Source organism: Coffea arabica, chromosome 10e (assembly GCF_036785885.1).
Source record: "Coffea arabica cultivar ET-39 chromosome 10e, Coffea Arabica ET-39 HiFi, whole genome shotgun sequence".
Taxonomy (NCBI): Eukaryota; Viridiplantae; Streptophyta; class Magnoliopsida; order Gentianales; family Rubiaceae; genus Coffea; species Coffea arabica.
Window position 1 is genome coordinate 5,426,301 of NC_092328.1, and position 20,683 is coordinate 5,446,983.

At 32.3% G+C, this 20,683-nt stretch overlaps 2 protein-coding genes across 2 annotated transcripts; one reads left to right on the top strand and one right to left on the bottom strand.

Annotated features, from left to right (window-relative positions):
- Window positions 1-1,085: 1,085 nt before the first annotated feature.
- Window positions 1,086-4,322, top strand: LOC113712734 (uncharacterized). Its single transcript, XM_027236275.2, has 2 exons — window positions 1,086-1,532; window positions 3,923-4,322. The coding sequence occupies exons 1-2, from the start codon at window positions 1,176-1,178 to the stop codon at window positions 4,136-4,138; spliced, it is 573 nt and encodes a 190-aa protein (XP_027092076.1). The 5' UTR covers window positions 1,086-1,175; the 3' UTR covers window positions 4,139-4,322.
- An 8,830-nt stretch (window positions 4,323-13,152) lies between these two features.
- Window positions 13,153-15,280, bottom strand: LOC140015408 (probable WRKY transcription factor 51). The gene is made up of 3 exons (XM_072067962.1): window positions 14,921-15,280; window positions 14,635-14,784; window positions 13,153-13,749 (listed from the first exon to the last, which is right to left on the bottom strand). Exons 1-3 carry the CDS (start codon window positions 15,238-15,240, stop codon window positions 13,557-13,559), a joined length of 663 nt encoding a protein of 220 aa, XP_071924063.1. The 5' UTR covers window positions 15,241-15,280; the 3' UTR covers window positions 13,153-13,556.
- Window positions 15,281-20,683: the final 5,403 nt, after the last annotated feature.

Consider the following 20,683-nt stretch of genomic DNA (forward strand, 5'->3'; position numbering starts at 1 on the left):
GAAATGGACAAAATAACCAAAATACACTGATATAATTAAGCAAAAGACAGCTCAAAAAAATCATTTGTTTTATTTTCTAAGTAGAGAGAATTGAGGGTTAAGGGGTAGAATAGGTATATTTGATAAAAATTAGGCATAAAAAATTTTTTTAGGTTCCAATAAATCATTTCTGTTAAATTTAACGGATTCCGTCATCTTTATAATTTAGTTCAAAGTATGAGGTGTCGTATTGTATATTTTGAAACCATATGAGGCTTTTCTGTGTATTAGGCTTATCACAGGGGACTTTTTTATTTTTTACCCTTTTTTTTAAGATCATTTTTTTCCCATAACTGCAAGCAAACTGTGTCAATCTTGATTTTGGAGTTTTAAGTATTGAATCCTAATTAATTACTTCCATTTACTATTGATTTGATTTATGCTATAAATTGCTTTTTGTTCCACTTCACAAATTCTAATTGAAACTCGTTCCACGTTTGCTTAGTTCCAAATAATTTATACTTAATCCACTACAACCGTCTATCAATTTCTTTGCTAAATATACATTTTGAGTCAAGTCAAATTCCCCCAAGAATGAAATAGAGATGGGAAAATGCCAGTTTTTACTCTTAAAACTTTGGGTCATGAACAAATTTTATCATTGCACTTTTTAGCATAACATATTTAGTTTTTGAACTATCAAATTTTGATCAATTTTATCATCAAATGGAAAATTAATCAATTTAAAGAAATTTTGGAGTTACGAATAAAGGCATTTGAGTTGGGAAAGTGAACATATCCATTCAATTTTGCTGATTTTAAGTTGTGTAAACCTTTTTAATTAATGGGCAAATTTTCATTCAAATTGATTAATTATCCGTTTAAGAATGAAATTGATCAAAAATTGATAATTCAAATACTAAATGTGTTGCTCCAGAAATTTCAAGGATGAAATGTACCCGTGGTCCAAAATTTAGGGACCAAAATTTGCATTTTCCCAAATAGAGACGTAAAATACGAGTAATTGTTCACCCAAAAAAAAAAAGAAAAAGAAAAAATAGTAGCAGTGTAAGTTTTACCACCTCTCAGCTTAAGTGGGCCCCCGCACGAACCAATTCGAAAGGCTTTATAAAGTAGTGACAAACAGAAAACTCCTCCTCTCCGACATCGGCTTGCCGGCAGAAAAATAATTTCGGATGGGAGAAATCGAAGAGGAAGCCGCACCAGCAAACGCCGACGAGTCATCACCGTTATTATCGGACCCGAAGTCTCCCCATAGGATCCGGTCGGTTAGAACGAAGGTGCCCGAGGTCGAGGTCCACCTCTATAAGCTTGGTAAAGGCCCCATCGACGTCTTCAAGTCCAGCCTCAGTGGGTGGGACCAAGACCAGTTGGAGGTCCGCGATATTCTGGACAAATATGGGTTCAAATCCGTCTATGCTTTCACTCCTGGGTCAGGTCGCGGAGCCCCGATCCGATTTAATCCCAGAAATGGCAGATCTTTGCTTTCTTACAAAGATGGCTCCGTTGTTTACCTCGATGGACAACCCAAGGTAATTTAAACTACAATTCCAGTATTACTCTAAATTCTCGTGCATTGCTTTTTGGGATTTTTAAAATTTTTGTTGTTATTAGTATTATTACTATTTTCATTTTGTGATTGATGCCTTGATGGGCAGTAAAATTTCGTATAGGCATGAATTGGGATTTGAAATTAAACTGAATTTGTTACTGTTCTGGATGTGGTGTCTATCTTATCAAGCATCAAATTCGAAATTTTAGTGTTAAAAAAACCATGCTAGAATAGATAGTGTTTAGCTCCTTAATATGTGTTGACAGGTTGCAGTGGAGTATAGCGAATGTAATTTGGGGAAGGTTGGCAGATAATTATGCAATTGCTATCTTAATGAATAATTTGATTGATGATTCTTTAGAAACAAAATTTCAAATAGTCTAAATAGCTCAATGGGTTAGAGCTTGGTCCCACAATGAAACCTGTTTTTTGGGTTTTAAAGGGCAAAAAAAAAAGAGAAGAATTTTTTGAAGGGGAAGCATAAACTTGGGAGGGAGAATGGGGAACAATGAGGAAGAAAGGCCCTTTAGCTACTGGGTAATACTTGACTCTCCACTAAGAAGCCTCTGTTTTGCAGCTATGCCACATTTACTGAAGGTTAATTGGAGAATTGTTGGCTGCCTAAAGATTATTTTGGCCTTCCTTCTATTAACATGTAGATACATGAACATTTCAAAATCTTGGATCGATATGTTTGGTTAGTATCCTCAGAATTGCATAATACAATTTTTATTTATTCTAATTTCATATTGTTTCACAGAATATTAAAATTAATTTTTTTTTTATGAAAATCAGTGGATCAAGAGACTGGAAAATAAAAAAAATAAAGAGAGAACAGGGGGGCGGTTCCCCTTCAAAGAGCAGAAATCAAGTAGAAGATTCAACACCCCCGCCCTTTTTTTTTTTTTGGGGGGGGGGGGGGGCGGGTGCATAATTGTAGTCCTTTTTAACCTTATGGTCTTACCTCACCTATTCATGCCTAAAAAGTTGATATAGCTTTGAAAATCATTATTCGTGTGTGCTCTTTTATGAGACTCTTATGGATAGGTCACTTGTGAACAAAAAGTTTCTGCAACTTAAGTTTCTGGTTTATGCGTATCATCTGGTTTCTTAAATTTAAATTTTCTTTCAAATGGTTTGGGAACTTCTCAAATGCAGAATTGACATGTTACGTGGCCAGGGAGTTGAAATGATGTAAAAAAGTTTCACTTAACTTTGAAGATGGTGGCGTGTGTCTATGGCTAAGTTGGAAAAATGGTTCTACATCAACTTGTTTCATTCTAAATGGAGCTAGGGGTGGTCATACAAGCCTCCTTTGTGCTAGGACAAGGAGTAAAATGAAACATTACTCGAAATATAGCAACAAATGAAGAGAAGTAAAAATAAAAAAGATGCCTAGAGTAGTGCTAAATATTGTTTAGTCTTGTTCAACTTGGAGTTAAATTTTCATGTTCAGCTTTTGAACTTCCGGTTGTTCAAATTTTGATTGTTATTTATTCTAACCATGAAAGACAAATCCACATTAGATTGGAGAAGGGGGCATGATTGAGGGGAGTGGGCAACAACCTCTTTCTCTGTGGAAGAGGAGGAAGGGGGGGGGGGGGGGTTGGTCCTGTGGTGAATTGAGATGGTAAGTGGACAAGCACCTCTTTTCTGGTGGGAGAGAAGCAGGAAAATACGAGGAGGACACAATAGGACCGACTTGCAATTTCTTGATCCTTAGACATTTTGGGAAGGACATAAGTTGTAGCAATGGTATCTCGTAATAAAGCTTTTAGTTTGATGTGCGGTTGGATAATTATACAGCCTTTAAGATGTAATCTCATGATTTCTTTTCTCTTGCAGGATACGTTTCTTGTCATACCAAAATGTGGTATCTGCTAAAATAGCATTAATAGCATATGTAGCTAACGTGTTCATTTTGACCATATAATCACCAAGGAGCAAAGCTTTTCTTAACTTAAGAAGAGAGCTTTGCTCTGTTTCTACCTTCCCCCCCAAATCATACTGAATATTAATATTTGGTGCTTTGCTTTTTGAAAAACTTCCCATATGAATTTTGTGTTTTTTTGTTGGAATCCATGCGTTTGCAATTGTTTTTTGAGTGCTATTCATCTTGAACATCTGATAAGATGCTGCAAGCATCTAGCATGAAACAGATGTAATAATTAAGGATTAATCTTCCATATACTAACGATGTATACACTTTCACCATTGGATGCATGACACATAATCCGAATTTGAATTTGAAATATAAATTTTGCATGTGTGTTGTACATCCAACTGTAATAGTATATACACTGTCAGTGTGTATAAAATTTACTCAATAATTAACTGACATGATGCTTTTATAACATCTTCTTATTTCAGGACTCTTTGGTCAAACCAGTTACGAAAATAGTGTCCGGGGTTGCATTTATAACCGTTTTGATAGTATTTGCTATCAAGGAGGCCCCGCCAGATTGGGCAAGGAAGTTGAACCTCTCAGGTGGTCGTATTCCCCCATGGATCCTTGCTTGCGCGGTTATTGTGTTCACCCGCATGAGGAAGAGAACTAGGGATTTTCTGGAAAAACGTGGCAGATGAATTGAAGCTTCCATGAGTTTTGGCAAATTTTATTGGCGTGAAAATTTTCAGTTCTTAAACATTTCCATGTTCCAGCTAGTACTAACCATCACATGGTGCTGTTGCTTTAGATTTCCTCAGAAAATACAGAGAACCTTCCCCTGTTGCACTCATATACATATAATATAAATAACTAGTTTGGGTACTTGCAGATTGATAATTTATTTTTTTTTTCCCGAGATTAATAAGCACCAGAAAAGTTTAACTACTTGTGCTATTTTAAAGGTATGAAGTTGATCGATAATTCTTTTATGCCACACTTAACCGGTACATAAGCATGGCCAAGGCAATCAATCAAGCGTTAATAATGGCAAGAAAATCGCGAAGCCACCGGGATCTTAGGTTCGAAACCTCTCACTTGAAAAAAAAAAAAAATTTTTGATATTCTCATGATTGAAACATAATAATCACTTTCAAAAGGATCTTAAACCTGAACCATCTCGTTGGTATTGTATTTGCCCTTTTTAATACACAGGATGACACGAGTGAGGTGGGTTCCTTAGAGTTTAGGAGCAATAGTATCGATCACAATGAAATTGCTTCCTACAAGTTCCCTACGGGCTTGCTCTTGATTGATCACTTTAACTGATTATAGATTCTGACGGTGGATAATTAGTTTTTGTGATGTTCTTAATTAATTATAGAATTTTTAATGATAAAAAAGTTAAATTTATAATCACCTAAAGATTAGTTTTTGTTGATTCTAATTTTTTTACGCAATCAATTTCTATAATCAGATTTTGCAAAATTTATAACAATCGAGAACAGGGCGGCCTGCACATAGAACTTTCCTCTGAGAGTCCTGAACGTTAGCTAATAAGGCCCTGAAAACGTCATTGTCTCCTATCGTTCTTAACTTTAACATTGGTCCCCAATATTGCTCACGAAACTGGGTTTTTTTGGGAATGCATTTTTTTGGACCTACTGGGAATGACACTGATTTGATCCAATCAGACAACTCTGTCTCAATGTATAAATCATTGGATTACATGGCTCAGAATGCTAATTAAACAATTGTATTAGAAGAGTTGGACTGTACGCACCATTATCCGAAACGTAAGTTCGGCCCAAATAGCTAATTTACTCTTAGGTCTTTGTCCTTTGTGTCTCCGTTCCCTCACAAAAAATATTCCTAAAATGATTCCCTCATACTTTATTAATTATTTCCATAATAGCCTTTTCTGCTATCCATCCGGTCAGGCTCAAACGAAAATGAGAAAAAGGGGTGAACCCCTTTATTAGCCATTAACACAGTGCAAGAGAATCCATCTTCCCCTTTTCGGACTATAAGACTCTATTTTGTTTCTATTTGCCACTCTTCTGTAACTCTCTTCACCCAAAAAGTCTTGGTTACTTAACATAAAACAGATGATACAAAATCTAAAATTTGTCTCCTTCTCACTAAAAAAAAACAAAAACTCATTCAGGGAAATTGGAATTATCACCAAACATGAGAGAAAAATCTCAAATTTTGATTATTCATCTCCGCTCCAATTATGGTGATTTTCTCTTTCTGATGCTTTCATTCCTATTGGAATTATTAATATATTTACATGGAACTCTCCTTCGCTTATTCATTCTATTAACTCTTTTTTTGGAGTTTTAGTTTTGATTTTGTTGTGCTAGCTGCATTGGACGGAAGTTCGTTGTGCATGTGGTTATGTGGGAGGAATAGCAAGTAAGGTTGAGGAAAGGAGCTTATGCATTTATTTTGGATGAACACTCGTGAGTCTGGAATCTCCTGTGTTGCCAATGGTGGTGACAAGAATCTGATCGAGTTTGTAGAATTTGATTGAAAAAACATGGAGGAGGTTTCTACTTGTTAGAGATAAGATCAGAAGATTAGATTAGTAGTAAAATTTGGAGTTGAATCATTGTCGGAATATTTTCTAGGAAAGCAAAGGTTATTTTGGCAAAGGACTGCTGAAATGAGTAGGAGTAGGAAAAGTCTCAAAAGCAATTCGGATTGGTAAACTAGCAACCTAACTAGAAGTGTCAGATAAAAAAAATTCTTGATGTGGACAATACGAATAGAAATTAGATGAAGCAAACAAAACGACATCCAGTTTTGGTGCATGTCACTATTAGTTTGGCATGCATAATTATCCACTGTAAGTAATGAAGTCTCTAGAAAACCTGGAATTGACTAATTTTGAAACTAACAAACAATTGGCAATTGATCATCACGAGCCTATAAGCGAGGATGTGGACCTCAGGCTGGCATATATAGTTGGGTTTATTCAATTCCTTGAGATTGTTTTTTTTTTTTTTTTGATAATGATTCCTTGTGATTGTTATATTTGCCCTAGTATTTAATCTAATGTACAATCACATTATCTTATAATACTGAATATGATATGAAATATTTTATTCAAGTATATTAAAATTTTCACGAATAGAATAATGTCATGTGATTTTTTATTTTTTATTTTTTATCGACAGTGAGTATTTGGGTCCGTGGACTGGTTACCGTACGACCCAACTAATTCCACTGCAGGCTGGGAGAGGCCTGCCCCAAGCGTCACCAGCCACGGTAGAACCGGGATTCGATCCCTGGACGTGGCTCTCCCCCAACTGGGACTACAACCACGGGACCGAACCCGGAGGGGCAAATAATGTCATGTGATTGTATAACAAAAATGAAATCGCAACTGTACGTGTCGAAATTGAACCAACTCATGTTGTATACATGAACGATAAGAACCAAACCTGATTTTATTATACTATACTTATTTTTATACAAGTTTTTTTATGCAAATTAAAATACCCATATTGGCTCGAGTCGCTCATTTTCCATCTCAACTTTTTCTCAAGTATCTGGAACACAATTCTCAATCTGAACATTCTTTCTCATTACAGATGGGAAGGAGGATGCGTAGGTGGAATTGCAACTTCCTTTATTATTATAAAGCAAACGAGTCATGAAAGAAGCATTAGACAGAGTCCGACTTATTAAATTAATGTGTATCACCTTTGTTCCCAAATGATGGCTCAGTGGCTGCTGCGCACAGGTTTATTAACATGAAAAAATTGTATGCAATTCATGCTCCAATTGCTAATATTATATTAACCAAGAAATGGTTCTTCTTGGCAGAATGATTAAATATTTAAACCACTCATATGAGGGTTGCTGGTTTTCCATGCAAATACTTTACATGTAGCAGTAGGAGAAGATTGTGATGTTCACCATTCCATCCATCTTAAAGGACGAAAGGGCAACTGATCAGAATGAAACAACAAAAGGCCTTTGCTCAAAAGGTGTATGATTTTACAACCCTTTTTGAAGTGTAAACACTCATGGTGGTTGATGGTCCAACTGATGAATCATGAAGACCCTAAAATCTTCTTCGTCCAGGTTTGATCCTTTCACATTGAAGTTATGATTGTAGCCATTGGAAGAGGAAAACTATATGTATTTTGTGTTTTCCTCTTTGCCCAGATGCTCTTTTTTTTTTTTTTTTTGGGTTACTAGACTTGCTTGTTCATATGCAGGGAGAAATTTGAGAAGCTTCACAATTCAGTAACTATATATACAAAGATTTGAGGCTGAGTCTCGTTTTCATAATCGGTGGAATCAGTATTTGAGCCGCCCATAACCAGTAAAGTTTTATGCAAGTAATTTTGTCGTCCTTGGAAGGGAAGGGGCAGGAATAGCAAGAGTTGATCATGTATCTAATTACCGAGCTTGTAGGCCTATTATGGCACCAAATCATGATATAGTTTTAAGGTTTATTGGTACTGTGATTATTTGTTACAGTAATATGAATCTTGACAGGTATCGAGTGTGTGTAATAATAAATACCTACTAAAATAAAATACAAATTTTGTATATAGCAGTAAGTAGGGTCGAATCCATAAGGATAGGGGAAAATTCGTTTCTTCTAAACCACAGAGTAAGGGAAATTTTTATAAAGATGAGAATAAATAAATAACTCAAATAGAAAAGACTAAGTGACACTTTATTAAAATTGAAGTAATAATAGATAAACTCTAGCCAAGAAATAACTTTGGAGATAATTCACTCATTTGATCATCGATGCAATGATAATTTTATTTACTCATTGATAAACAAGTTATAATTATTAAACAAGCGATGACAGTCAATTTTTTCTTACTGTATTAGTGATTAAGGTACGACCGTTAACCACAACCTTAATCAAGAAATAATCCTAGATACGACATTAAAGTTTAATTTTTTAATTGGCTTAAGAATTAGAGAAACCTTGTTCTAATCCAAATACACGCTACGAGGGTTATTTTAAATTAGCTTATACGTCCCCTTACACAAACCCAATCATACAAGTTACCACTATTTTAAAGTAATTAAACAATTACGAATTTAACTGCTCCAATTGATTTTATTAGATTGAACTAAATATGGGCGCCCTTGATATTTAAATAAAACAATAACCATAAGAAAGTAAATCAGAAAACATACGAATGCTAGTAAATAAAAGAAATAAATATAAACAGTTTGATCTCACAATTTAAGTTGAACCAAATTCTCTGTTGTTTCTTAACTAGAATGAGAAAATTAATTCATCTTCGTTGAAGAATCCCACGCAAATTAGTCGAACTAATTAACATGACTATCCTCCAAATATGAGATAAAGCATCGCAAGAAAGAAAAGAAGAAAGAACGTTGACTCTTCCTTCTTTCCGAAAAGAAAAGATACCTACTACACTTGTTTTGCTTGGAGAAAGAAAAGATAAAGAAAGCAAACATCCTCCTGCTGTTCCGTTTCCTAATACTACTAGACTACTTCTGCTTGGTGAAATCCAATTCCAAAGCGGCCTTGATTCCTTTAAGAAGTTAAAATAGAAAGAATGGACTAGTGTCCTAGTACAAACGAAAGACCATCCATTCTGTCAAATCCAATCACGGCTTTGATTCAGAGTTGGACATGTTCCTACGTGTCAAATATTGAGCTTGACGTGTTTATGCTGAACAGCACATCTAGTGAGAAATCATGCTTTTAGGGGCGTTGGGTAAAAGGGTATCGGAATAAAGTAATGGAATAAACTTCATAATTTGTGTTTGATTCACTGGTATAGAAATTGAAATTTTGGAATGATTTCTAAAAATTTGGCATCTCTCCATTCCCTAGTAAAAGGGTGGGTTTTGTCCAAAACCCAAGTGTGATTCCAAAATCTTATAATTACATAATATTTAGTATAATTAATATTTATATATATTATATCTTTATATTTATATTTATATTATAATATATACATATATAATATATTATAATTATAATATTTTATTATAATATTAGTATATTATATAAATGTATATTATAATTATTTAGTGAAATATAATTATATTTATATAATATATATTATAAATTTATTAATATTATATAATAATATATTTATAATATATATGTATATTTATAAATGTATATTATATGTGCATATAATTATAATATATACATGTATATAATATTAATAAATTATATAATTATAATTATATTTATTATTTTAAATATAATAATATATAATAATAACTATATCTAATATTAATATGCATTATATTTATATAAAATATTAGTACAATGAATATTTATATATTGTATAATTATAATTATATATTTATATTATAACATTTGTATAATTATAATTAATTATATATAATATTTAATTTAATTAGTTACAAACTTATAATAATGATATTATTATATTATATAATTATATATTATAAATATTTAGTTAAATATAATTATACCTATATAATATATATTATAATTTTATTAATAGTATATAATAATATATTTATAATATATATGTATATTTATAAATGTATATTATATGTGCATATAATTATAATATATACATGTATTTAATATTAATAAGTTATATAATTATAATTATAAGTATTATTTTAAATATAATAATATATAATAATAACTATATTTAATATGTAATATATATTATATTTATATAAAATATTTTTATAATTAATATTTGTATATATTATAGAATTATAATTATATATTTATATTATAACATTTGTATATTTATATTTAATTATATATAATATTTAATTTAATTAGTTACAAACTTATAATAATAATATTATTAGTTATATGTATTATATAATGTATATTAATTTATGTAATATAATTAATATTATCAATTATACTAATAATTATACATGTTTACTATAGAAATTATTAATTAGTTAGACTAAATTTACTAATACATTTGTACTAATATTATTAATTAGTTAAAATTTCTTATATTTCATTTACATAGAGCCAATAACTATTATTTATGATCTGGTTTATAATATATTTATTATATTCCATGCCAAAAAAGTCAACGAACCAAACATCAACTATAGTAATGATACACATTCCAGGTACTTGAACCAAATAAATGTATTGGAATGAATAATCTCATTCCAAACCCAGGATATCCGATTCCAAATCCGAATCCAATTCCGATGTGGGAACCAAACACCACCTTAATTCTCTTTTTGTTTCGAATTCCTATAACTAACATCAATTACAAAAAATAAGTAGAATCTTTCGATTAACGCAATATTTAATAAAATTCAAGGGAAAAACAATCATAAAATTAATAACAAAAATGCAACCTATCAATTCTTTTTTGCGTCACAAAGTTAATGAAATAATTACTCGTCAATCCATCTGGTTTCGGTGAAACAAGTTCACGTAGAATCACCCATATTCACTTCCTTAATTGTAGACCCTATATACCCCCATCCACCATGGATTAGGATCCTTTCCATTTGAATTCTCTCCATTGATTTCTCCATTTATTCATATCTAACTTTATATAATGTTATAAAATTAAGCAATTGTGTCCTTACTTTTCTTTTGATCTCTAGATCAATTTATTGAAAAATGATATTTTTTTGAGAATATTTTGACACTTAATTTGCACAAAATATTTGTAACGGAGAAAAACAATTCAAAATTGTGACAAAATTTGCAATGGTCATTCAAATGGCAAAATTTGGTCAATTTCATATGAAATTTTATGTATAACCAATACAAGTAATGAAATATATTATGAATGGAGTCGATCTTTGAAAATAATTTTTAAATTAATTTTATTATGGCATCATAGACAGAAAATCTCTCCAATGCAATGGAGAAGAGCCTAATCCCACCCACCACCCTCCCCTCCAAGAAAAAAGAAAAAAAAAATTATGTCTAAAAGTCAAGAACTTTAGAATGTTAATCAAAGATTTTTTTTTTTGAATTTCTGTCATTAATCAACTAAATATGCGCTACATATAACACAGGATGCATAATTAGCACAATAACAGAGACGATAGCTATTTAAGGGCTACAAAATTGCAGACGGAAGTTTAATCTGTAGTAATACAAATTTGATCAGATGACTAGTAATACAAATTCACTGTTTTGGTTGACAAGTTTGGGAAAATATGATTATTTTGTGGGGGGTTGATTATATGCATGGTTGTGAGATTGGTGTTTCTCTTTCCTTTGAATATATATAGAACTCCTTTAGACTTGGATATTAATTTTCGTTAGCTCCAATAATAAATTCCTCCATGAAACTATACTCATCCAATTTTTATACTTTAATAACGAATCAAATATTTAGATTTAATTACTAATAACATCTCATAAAAATAAGGACATAGACAGAACAATAGAAAAAGTAATACGAAAAAAGCACAAATAGAAAACTATTGCTCATGGTCATGGATATCTACAGAAAAGCACTTAATTATCACGACAGGACAATCGTCCTGACAATATATGTTTAAATAGTAAATTAAGAATGCTTATGGGAAGTTATCTTGACAATATATATTTGGATAATTAAAGTAAAATTAGTTTTTTTTTATAAGGGCAAAAATGAGGATATATAAAGCGACAATAAAATATTTATACCAACCCTTTCCTCACTCTACCTATATCGTATAGATATGAAAGAAAAGGATCATTTCAAAACATTTTGCTTTGTTAGCGATTTTATTCTGAAAAAAAATGGCTTAAGTTTGACGAGGTAGAAACCAATTGAATACTACTGGATCTTTCAAATTTCTCATATTTGGGAAAAGAAAAAAGATAAACTAAGTGGAAATCGTGATTATTTTTCTTTTTTAACGATAAACTAGGAATGCGCTTTTATGAAATAGTATGGAATGGAGAAAAATAAATAAAAATGAGTAAGTTTTCTCTCTCTCTCTCTTTTTTTTTTTCTTTTTTTGTACTACCTACACATTAGTCGATCGCATAGTGGTTGATGCACGCATAATTGATCGTTTTTGGTTTAGTTGTGGCATTCTGCACAATTGGAGATGTGTATTGGATGATTAAAAGATTCCTCGTTTTTCAAATATCCATCCAAAAGAATACCCTCACTAATGTATTTCTTGGCAATAAAACATTGAATCATCAATCTCATGTAGCAAAATATGCACTTGGACTGAGTTTTGAGGATGAGCCAATCATTATTCCACAAATGAACTCGTCAATTGGCTAGTTGCAATTACCTAACTAATTATGAAGTTTAGACAAATTTCTATTAAAGCAACATGCTGTGTGGCTGCTGCCAATTAAATTTCGACATGGAAATATTGAGGCCTTGCTTGGATTACAATTTTTTATCCAAAAATTTTTATATTTTTTAATCACTTTTTTATCTCACATACGCATTTCTCGAATTTTTGAGCGTGCAGCATATGTGTCTAAAATCATTTCTAGAATAAGTCGCGTCATCTACCAAATGCGTATTGCCTAACTACCATTCTACTAGTTTATAAAACTGTTCCAATTCCAAAGCTCACTTCTTCTGACTTATCTAATTCCTTAGTCTTGCATTACAAAAATTTACAGAACGTACGATAACATTCCTTTAGGAGTTTTATTTTTAATATTTTTTTGAACAAGATGACTTTTCAATGTTTGATAAAGTCCCAAGTCACGTAAGATAATTTGCTATCGAGATTAATTAATGACAAATTGAAAGAGTTTACTAGTCAAGTAGAACATGATTTATTATAAAACTGCAAAAAGAAAGATAAAGAAAAATTACACTCAATGAAAGAGTACACTTTCTTTTTTTCTCTTTTTGCAAGTGGAAAGTCTGTATTCAGGACCTCTTACTTGCTTACGATTCTTTCCGCCTTATTATTCAACGCGACCTTTTCTCGGTAAACGAGTAATTTCGAAGAAGGTTTACCTCAGTCCCCAAATGATGGCCAACTGGCTGGCAGGTTGTGGAGTTTTCCCTACATGAAAAATCCGTGGGGCTCATATTCCAATATCCAATAGTCGTACTGTTTATTCCTTTTCCTTTATTATTCATGTAAACTGCTATATTTACAGCTGTAATTTGGAAGGTAGTATTACAGAACCAGGACTGGCCTTTTTGATCACGAAGATTGTGATGGTTGCAAGGTCCATCCATAGGAAATGGCCAATGGCAATGCATCACAATAGATAAAACAGGGGCCTTCATGGTTATGCCTCCCCTCATAAGTTGTAACCAAATAGCTTGGATCTTCGGCATCTCTTTCCACTCTTTTCTTTACTTTGCACCCTTCAGTGGAGCACTTGTAGTAATTCCTGTGCAACCATTCATTAATCCGCTATTAGATAATTATTTTTAGATCAAGTAATAGATACACGTAAATAAGATCTAATAATTAATTAACCTCTTGCATCTGCTGATGAGTTATTTAATCACAAATATCTTATATCTATAAAGGACTTACTTTGTCATGAGTTTGTGTGTATGTGTCTGATATAGAGAAATGCCTGCTTAAAAAATTTATGAATTATCCATTTACTATGTGCGTGCATGCGAGGAAGGTGATTGAAATTCTGATTGAGCCCAAAAATCTTCTTCCTCAAGAAATCAATCATATCATATATGCATGTTGATCAGTGCAATTCTTTGATAGGAATCACTCTGATTTTGTGATTACGATGAAAGGCAACTCTTTTCATCATTTGTGATTGTCCACAAATATACTCGTGAAACTGGACATGTAGGTTTCCAAGAAAGTAAAGAAACTGAGGAGCTCCACATGTTTAATTGACTGGAACTCAACGAAGAGCATATGAAAGTATTTAGAAGTTCATCAAATTCAAGAACTAAAAGCCTTCAAGATAACAGGATACTCAAGCAACTTAAGCAACACCTGTCTAGTCAAGAGCAGTGTGAAGTTGATAAGAACCTTCATAAGAACCTTCTTACCAAATCTAAAGAGGGATGCAGCTCTGGTTTCAAACTGCACCCTTCCTCCCTCAATCCCCCCCCCCCCCACACCTCTTCCCCTACCGGAAATTGAAAAAAAAAAAAAATACAACACAGAATGAAAAATAACATAATCAAATCGACAAGCTTAATACGTGTGATAATTATTAATTATCAGTCACCTCGATCTTGTGCATTGGAGCATGCATGCAGATTTTCATAAGCTTTGATAAATACTCTTCATTATTTACCTTGGATTAGGATTACTCTTCACCTTTTTCTTCCCATACTTCCTCCACTTAAATCCATCATCCAAGATCTCAAGCTGAGTCTTTGTTCGAATAGCAATAACATTTCCTTGATCCACCTTAGCCCTCTTCATCACCCTCTTGCAACTTGACCTATGGAGAAAAAAAATCTTAATTAAACTGCAAAAACACATACTACCAATAGATATTTGAGAAGCGACAATATGAATCACTTTTCTTTCTTATTTTGTGGATTTGAAAGAAACTATATAAAACTTTGTGGACTAACTGATCTTCTTCCATGTAGCTATTGATTGGCATGCCATCCATACAGCTGGCTGAACTTCCAGTAGTACTAGTCATTTCTTGAGTGAACAGAGTTGGATGAACGCATGCTGTGAGGCTAGAATTGGAATCTTCATGAACATTGTTGATTAAGAGCTGTCCATGATCCGGTATGTCAAGATAATGAGAAAGTTCTTGGCTTCCCAGATGATCAGTGAAGTACTTGTCAAGTAAATAATCAGAAGTATAAGTGCTTGGAATAACAGTGTCATGATGAATACTAATGCCTGGCTCTGGTGGTGGGAGGAAAGTGGAGTTGAACATGGCGTGGTAGAAAGGCAAAGACTTGGAATGTATTGAGTAGTTGAATTGGCTTTTGGTATGAAAAAGTGGGATCATCATCCATACATATAGTAGAACAGTGAAGATGTCATTTTCTGAAAGAGGCTTCCTAACCTACTTCCTGGCAAGATACTGGGGGCTTCTTTAGCAGTCTATATTATGTCAGATTAATTGTTTTGTACTGAGACTTCTTACCCTACATGACGAAAGAAATTGAGCTAATAATTTTCGAGATTTAATGGTCTGCATAGGCTACATGTGTCCATTTAAAAAAAAAAAAACAACAACAAATTATGGATTTGTAAATGTCGGAATTTGAAGGAGTGAAGTTTAATTTCGATGAGAATGGCTAGGAGTCACCATTAGATATTGTACTAATATAGCAAGTCACTATTACAATAATAAATGAATCAGAAATTTTAGAGTTTGTCACTAAACTATGCAGAATGTCCCATTTTGTCGCTCTATAAATTCATATTTTGTCCAAACGGCCCCTCAACTTTTACTACGTTTCAAATGAATCCTTCTGTCTATTTGCGCCCTTAAGCCCGCGGAAGTAGCCACTCTGTGCGCACATTGACTTGTAGCTAGGTTGAGCTTTTGCAACAAAATATCATTCTGGCTGCTTATGGAATAGGAAACAGGGCATCTCCAGTTGAGTCTTGTGACTGGTGCAATTCTTACGTCATTTGGTATATATTCACATAGATTTAGCGTAATTATGAATTTTACACCACTTAATCGCATGAGTTTATAAATTTCATGATTACACTAAATTTTACGAATTTATACCAAATGTACTGTAAAAATTACGCCAACCAGACAGAATTGAACTAGAAAGGCCCTAGTCCTATGGAATAAGGGGTAGACTAGCAACTTGCTTTAATTGTTAATATATCTCATTGCTTTTTTTCGTTTTCTTGTTGGTTTTGTGTTTTCTTCTTTGCTCTTTTTTCAATCTTCTTAACACGATAATCACACACATACACACTTGAGCACACATGTACAGGTCTTAGCTGCAAAATCATTTTTTATGGCTTTTTTTTTTCCTATGTCGTGCAAAACAACAAATTAACTTACAAAACGCACCTACTATTGGCGGCGTGGGAAGGATGGTGGTTGGGTGATTTCTGGCATTCTAGTTTGGTATGTAAATCGAGTCTTGGCTTTTGTATGTTTTTTAATGAGGTTATCCTTTGATCTCGTATTGCACTCCTAATGTTAAGAAGAGTGCCTTGGTATAAACTACATGAAGCTTAGTATAAATACCAACGGATGTTGGTGTAAGCGAAGGGACTTGTATTCCTTAACTATGAGATCTTAAATTCGAAATTTATGGAAATAAAAAAAAATAACGTTGGGAGAGCTTTCCTCTGTAAAGGGGCCCGCGCGACTTGAATAGGATTAATTGCAAACCATAAAACGGATGCGGATACCTGTGGGTTATACAAAAAAAAATTAAGTTTAGTATAAATGAATTTATTGGAATAGTGGAAGAGGTATCATCTAAAAAGGATATATTTCTAGAATTTTAACTGTTGAAGATTGAGAAAACTAAGATTTGAAATTTAGGTCAGCAGAGGGATGAAATAATAAGAAGAAGAATTAACCAGAAGAAAAGGCAATAGGTTAAGAATCGAAAAGGTTAATTACGAGAAAGCAAAAAGAAATAACTCTTATTTGAGAAAATTTCCCTCTGCAGAAGTTAGGCAAAACATAAGTTACTACCATGTCCTTCAAACTATCCACAAAACGAAATCGATGGGCAATGTGAAAACGTAGTAAAAATGTGGTGAATAAGTTATTAAAAGGTAAAACGACTCCTAAGACAAAATTGAAGCATCACAGAAACAGTACGTTTTCTTGGCAGGATTGATTTCAGCTTTAATATGGACATAGAAAATAAGGGATGTTCAGCTATATCATGTTTTCCTTATAATTATCACAGTTGAACAAAAAGAAAAGGTTGAACTTGATTTTAGATCATTCTAAGTAAACCAATGGTTGGCTCGGATGTTGAAGCAAACAAGTGTCATATTTCCTCTCAAGTTTTATCTGGAATACTTTGAAGCGATTGGAAAACCAAACATTTTTTTTTTCTGTTGGTGCCATTTTCTAAGGCATTAATTAATTAATTCAATACCAATCCACATATTAAACAAAAACTCTAAAATTTGCTGTTTATCATTAGAGATCAAATCACATATGGCATAAAAAAAAAGTATATTATTTTATATTTTTCACTTAATATAAGATCCAAATTATTCTTTTCATTTATATACCCATTGTCAAACATGATCAGTAACAAATAATAAAAAAGTTTGCAACCAAAATATTACAAAGATCAAACTTTAACATGATAAATATTCTTGTCAACATATTAAGATTAGTTATTGAGATTTTTATGGTATTAAAATTTACTCTTTGTAATATTTTGGTTGCAGATTTTTTTTAATTATTTGTTGTTGATCTTGTTTGATAATGGATTTGCAACTGAAAAGAACAATTTAGATCTTACATTAAATGAAATATAGAGAATGATATACTTTTTTGATGCTATGTGTGATTTAATTCCTGATAATAAACAATAAATTCTAGTATTTTCTTTAATATTTTGGTTGGCATAAGATTAATTAAACAGTTTTATAGATGAGGGGCAATAATGGAATCATATTATCTCTCTCTTCTACTATCACTTTTTAATTATTGGTTGAATTAAATGTTATAAGATAATAAATTTTAAGGGAGGTTACTGTAATTTTCAAAACCTAAAGGGAGGACAGTGAAATAGTCAGAAACCTTAGGGGAGGTTTCTGAAATTATCCCAACTGACCAGCAAATCTCCTATTGAGATATGAATATCCGTATTAAGAAAGAAGTATGAGCGCATCATGATCAATTGCATACATCATGAAATCCTTCTTTTGAGCACATTTGTAAAGGAAAGAAAATCTTTTCATGGTAACTGAGGCACCTATTCATCATCAATTACTGCGTTACAGCAATACATTCACATATCTGACCGTTTGGACGCACTAATACATGAGTAGCAATTAGCATTTGTACGTATTCTATGCGTCGTATATACATGCATTTCGAACTATTATAAAGAACGAGAGTTTAATAGAAGTTGAAAGTATTGTTTTATTTAATCCCGTCTTATGGAACTTCCCTTTTTTCTTTTTTTTTTGGTAATTTGATTCTCAATACCGATTTTAGGTAGATTTATATCTTTTTAGGACTTGAAGTTTTGTTTTTGTTTTTTTGTTGTTGCAAGCTTTCTAATATGTAAAGCTTGAGAATTTTAAAAAACCTATAAAACTGAACGAACATGTTATAAGAAGAAATTTCTAAAAGAAGAAACCAAACGGAGATAGTCAAGTAACCTAAGAGATCCTACATAAACAAAAGAAAAAGTTGAAGAGGTTTTTTTTTTTTTTTTTTTTTTTTTTTTTTGGTCTTTGTCTTTTAGAAAATTGTAGACATTCGATGCCTTTCCTGCTTCTTTTGCTTTTAGCATTTGAATATTCTGGTCGCATAAGACTGTAAACAAGACACGAACAGCAAAAGCAATCTTCAATTCTTTAATTCTAAATGTTCAAAGCAGTCTCAGTTGTGCATGAGGGGGTATTGTGATTGGCTTCTAAGTTGTTGTCAACTTACGGTTATGTAGAGGTGGCAAAATGGGCGGGATGGGCGGGATTTGCTTGGGTTTGAGATGGAACCGAGTCATATGGGTTTGGGTCCAACCTTACCCATATGTGTTTTGGGACTAACTTGGGCGGGATCATTTTGGGATGGGTTTAGATTCATCCCGCCCAATACCCAAATTCATTTTCTACATATTTTTTTTCCTTTAATTCATTTTTTATTTTTTATATAATTTTAATATTTTTGATTTATTAAATTTCTTTTAGTTTTATTAAATAAACATGCAAGTGCTTTATACTCAAGATTCCCACCAAAAATTGGATTAACAAATAAAGGAAAAGATAGATATACAGCCATATTCCAACATATATCAAGATGGCCAAGGTCCTTAGGATGTTGAATATTTATCCTCATCATTGTCCAAGGATGACAGGTCTAAACGAACTGAAATGCTGGAAATTCTTGTGGATAATGACTAAGAAGATTACTAGATTATATTCGCTGGTATGACTATAAAAATTGTTAAAGATAATTTTTGAATCTAAGACTCCGTTTGGATTGACTATTTTTTCAAAAAATAAGTTTTTCAAATACAATGTTACAGTAATATACAATAACTCAAGAAACATCCCATCCATATTAGTATATCAAATATTTCAAAAAAATTTTATAGTAAAAATTTTTCATATACACGGCTACAATAAAATATTTCAAAAACACCTACCAAAAACAGCTAATCCAAACGGAGCCCTTGCCATTTGAGCCCAATGGGTACCCAAGTATTTCCCATCCTTTCCCATTCATTAATGGGTATAGTTGGGATGTGTCCCAACTTAAACCCAATACCAAATTATAATACCCATCCCGCCCAAAGTTCCTTTGGGCATGGGTAGCCCATTGGGACTTGGGACAAATTGCCAGCTCTACGGTTATGTAAGGAATAAAAAATAAAATCTAGTGTATGGAACGTGTCCTATTTGAGCTTATCAATTGAAACGTCCATTCCTTTATCTGAAAAAAGTCTAATTCAATATTATCACAAGTTATAGGTTCAATGCATAATATGTTTGAAATTGGTGCTAGAGAATGTTGATGACCAAGTCTTGCATCATTCACCAATCACCATAGGAATTAAACAGGTGGTTGGCTTTTATTCGAAAATCAGAATCATAAACCTCATCATGTGTATGGGTTTTGGTCATTTTTCTTTACATATTTGGTTTAGAAGTGTAATGAATTTCATTCTATTTTGGTGAGGTTAATTTGTCAATTTATTAGTTTGACTTGACTGTTTAATGTTGATCATTAGTTGTAACGAAAAAACTAACAATAAAACTTTACTCTAGTTCAGGAAGGGTTTATGTATAGCAGTTTAAATCATAGGGAGGTTATGTAATAAAACATCAAATCATAGGGAAGGTAAAATGTCATTTTCCCTAGATTTTTAGCATTTGTACCTATTTTGTGTTACATATGCATGCATTTCAAACTATTATCAAGAACGAGAGTTTAAGAGAAGTTGATATATAGTATTGTTTTATTTAATGCGGTCTTATGGAACTCTTTTGTTGTAATTTGATTCTCACTACTGATTTTAGGTAGTTTTATAGCTTTGGAAGACTTGAAGGTTTTCCACAAGCCTTCTAACATATAAAGCTTGAGAATTTCAAAAAACCTATAAAAATGAACGAAGAACGTGTTATAAGAAGAATTTTCTTAAAGAAGAAACCGAACAGAGATATTAAAGTTACCAAAGGGATCCTATAATATATAA

Bases quoted from the DNA above. Each gene is read 5' to 3' on its own strand.
- LOC113712734 (XM_027236275.2), top strand. From the start codon at position 1,176: ATGGGAGAAATCGAAGAGGAAGCCGCACCAGCAAACGCCGACGAGTCA. The intron at 1,533-3,922 runs GTAATTTAAACT...TTCTTATTTCAG, and splicing joins ACCTCGATGGACAACCCAAG to GACTCTTTGGTCAAACCAGT.
- LOC140015408 (XM_072067962.1), bottom strand. From the start codon at position 15,240: ATGTTCAACTCCACTTTCCTCCCACCACCAGAGCCAGGCATTAGTATT. The intron at 14,785-14,920 runs GTTAGTCCACAA...TTTTCTCCATAG, and splicing joins AGCTACATGGAAGAAGATCA to GTCAAGTTGCAAGAGGGTGA. The intron at 13,750-14,634 runs GTAAATAATGAA...ATGGTTGCACAG, and splicing joins AAGAGTAATCCTAATCCAAG to GAATTACTACAAGTGCTCCA.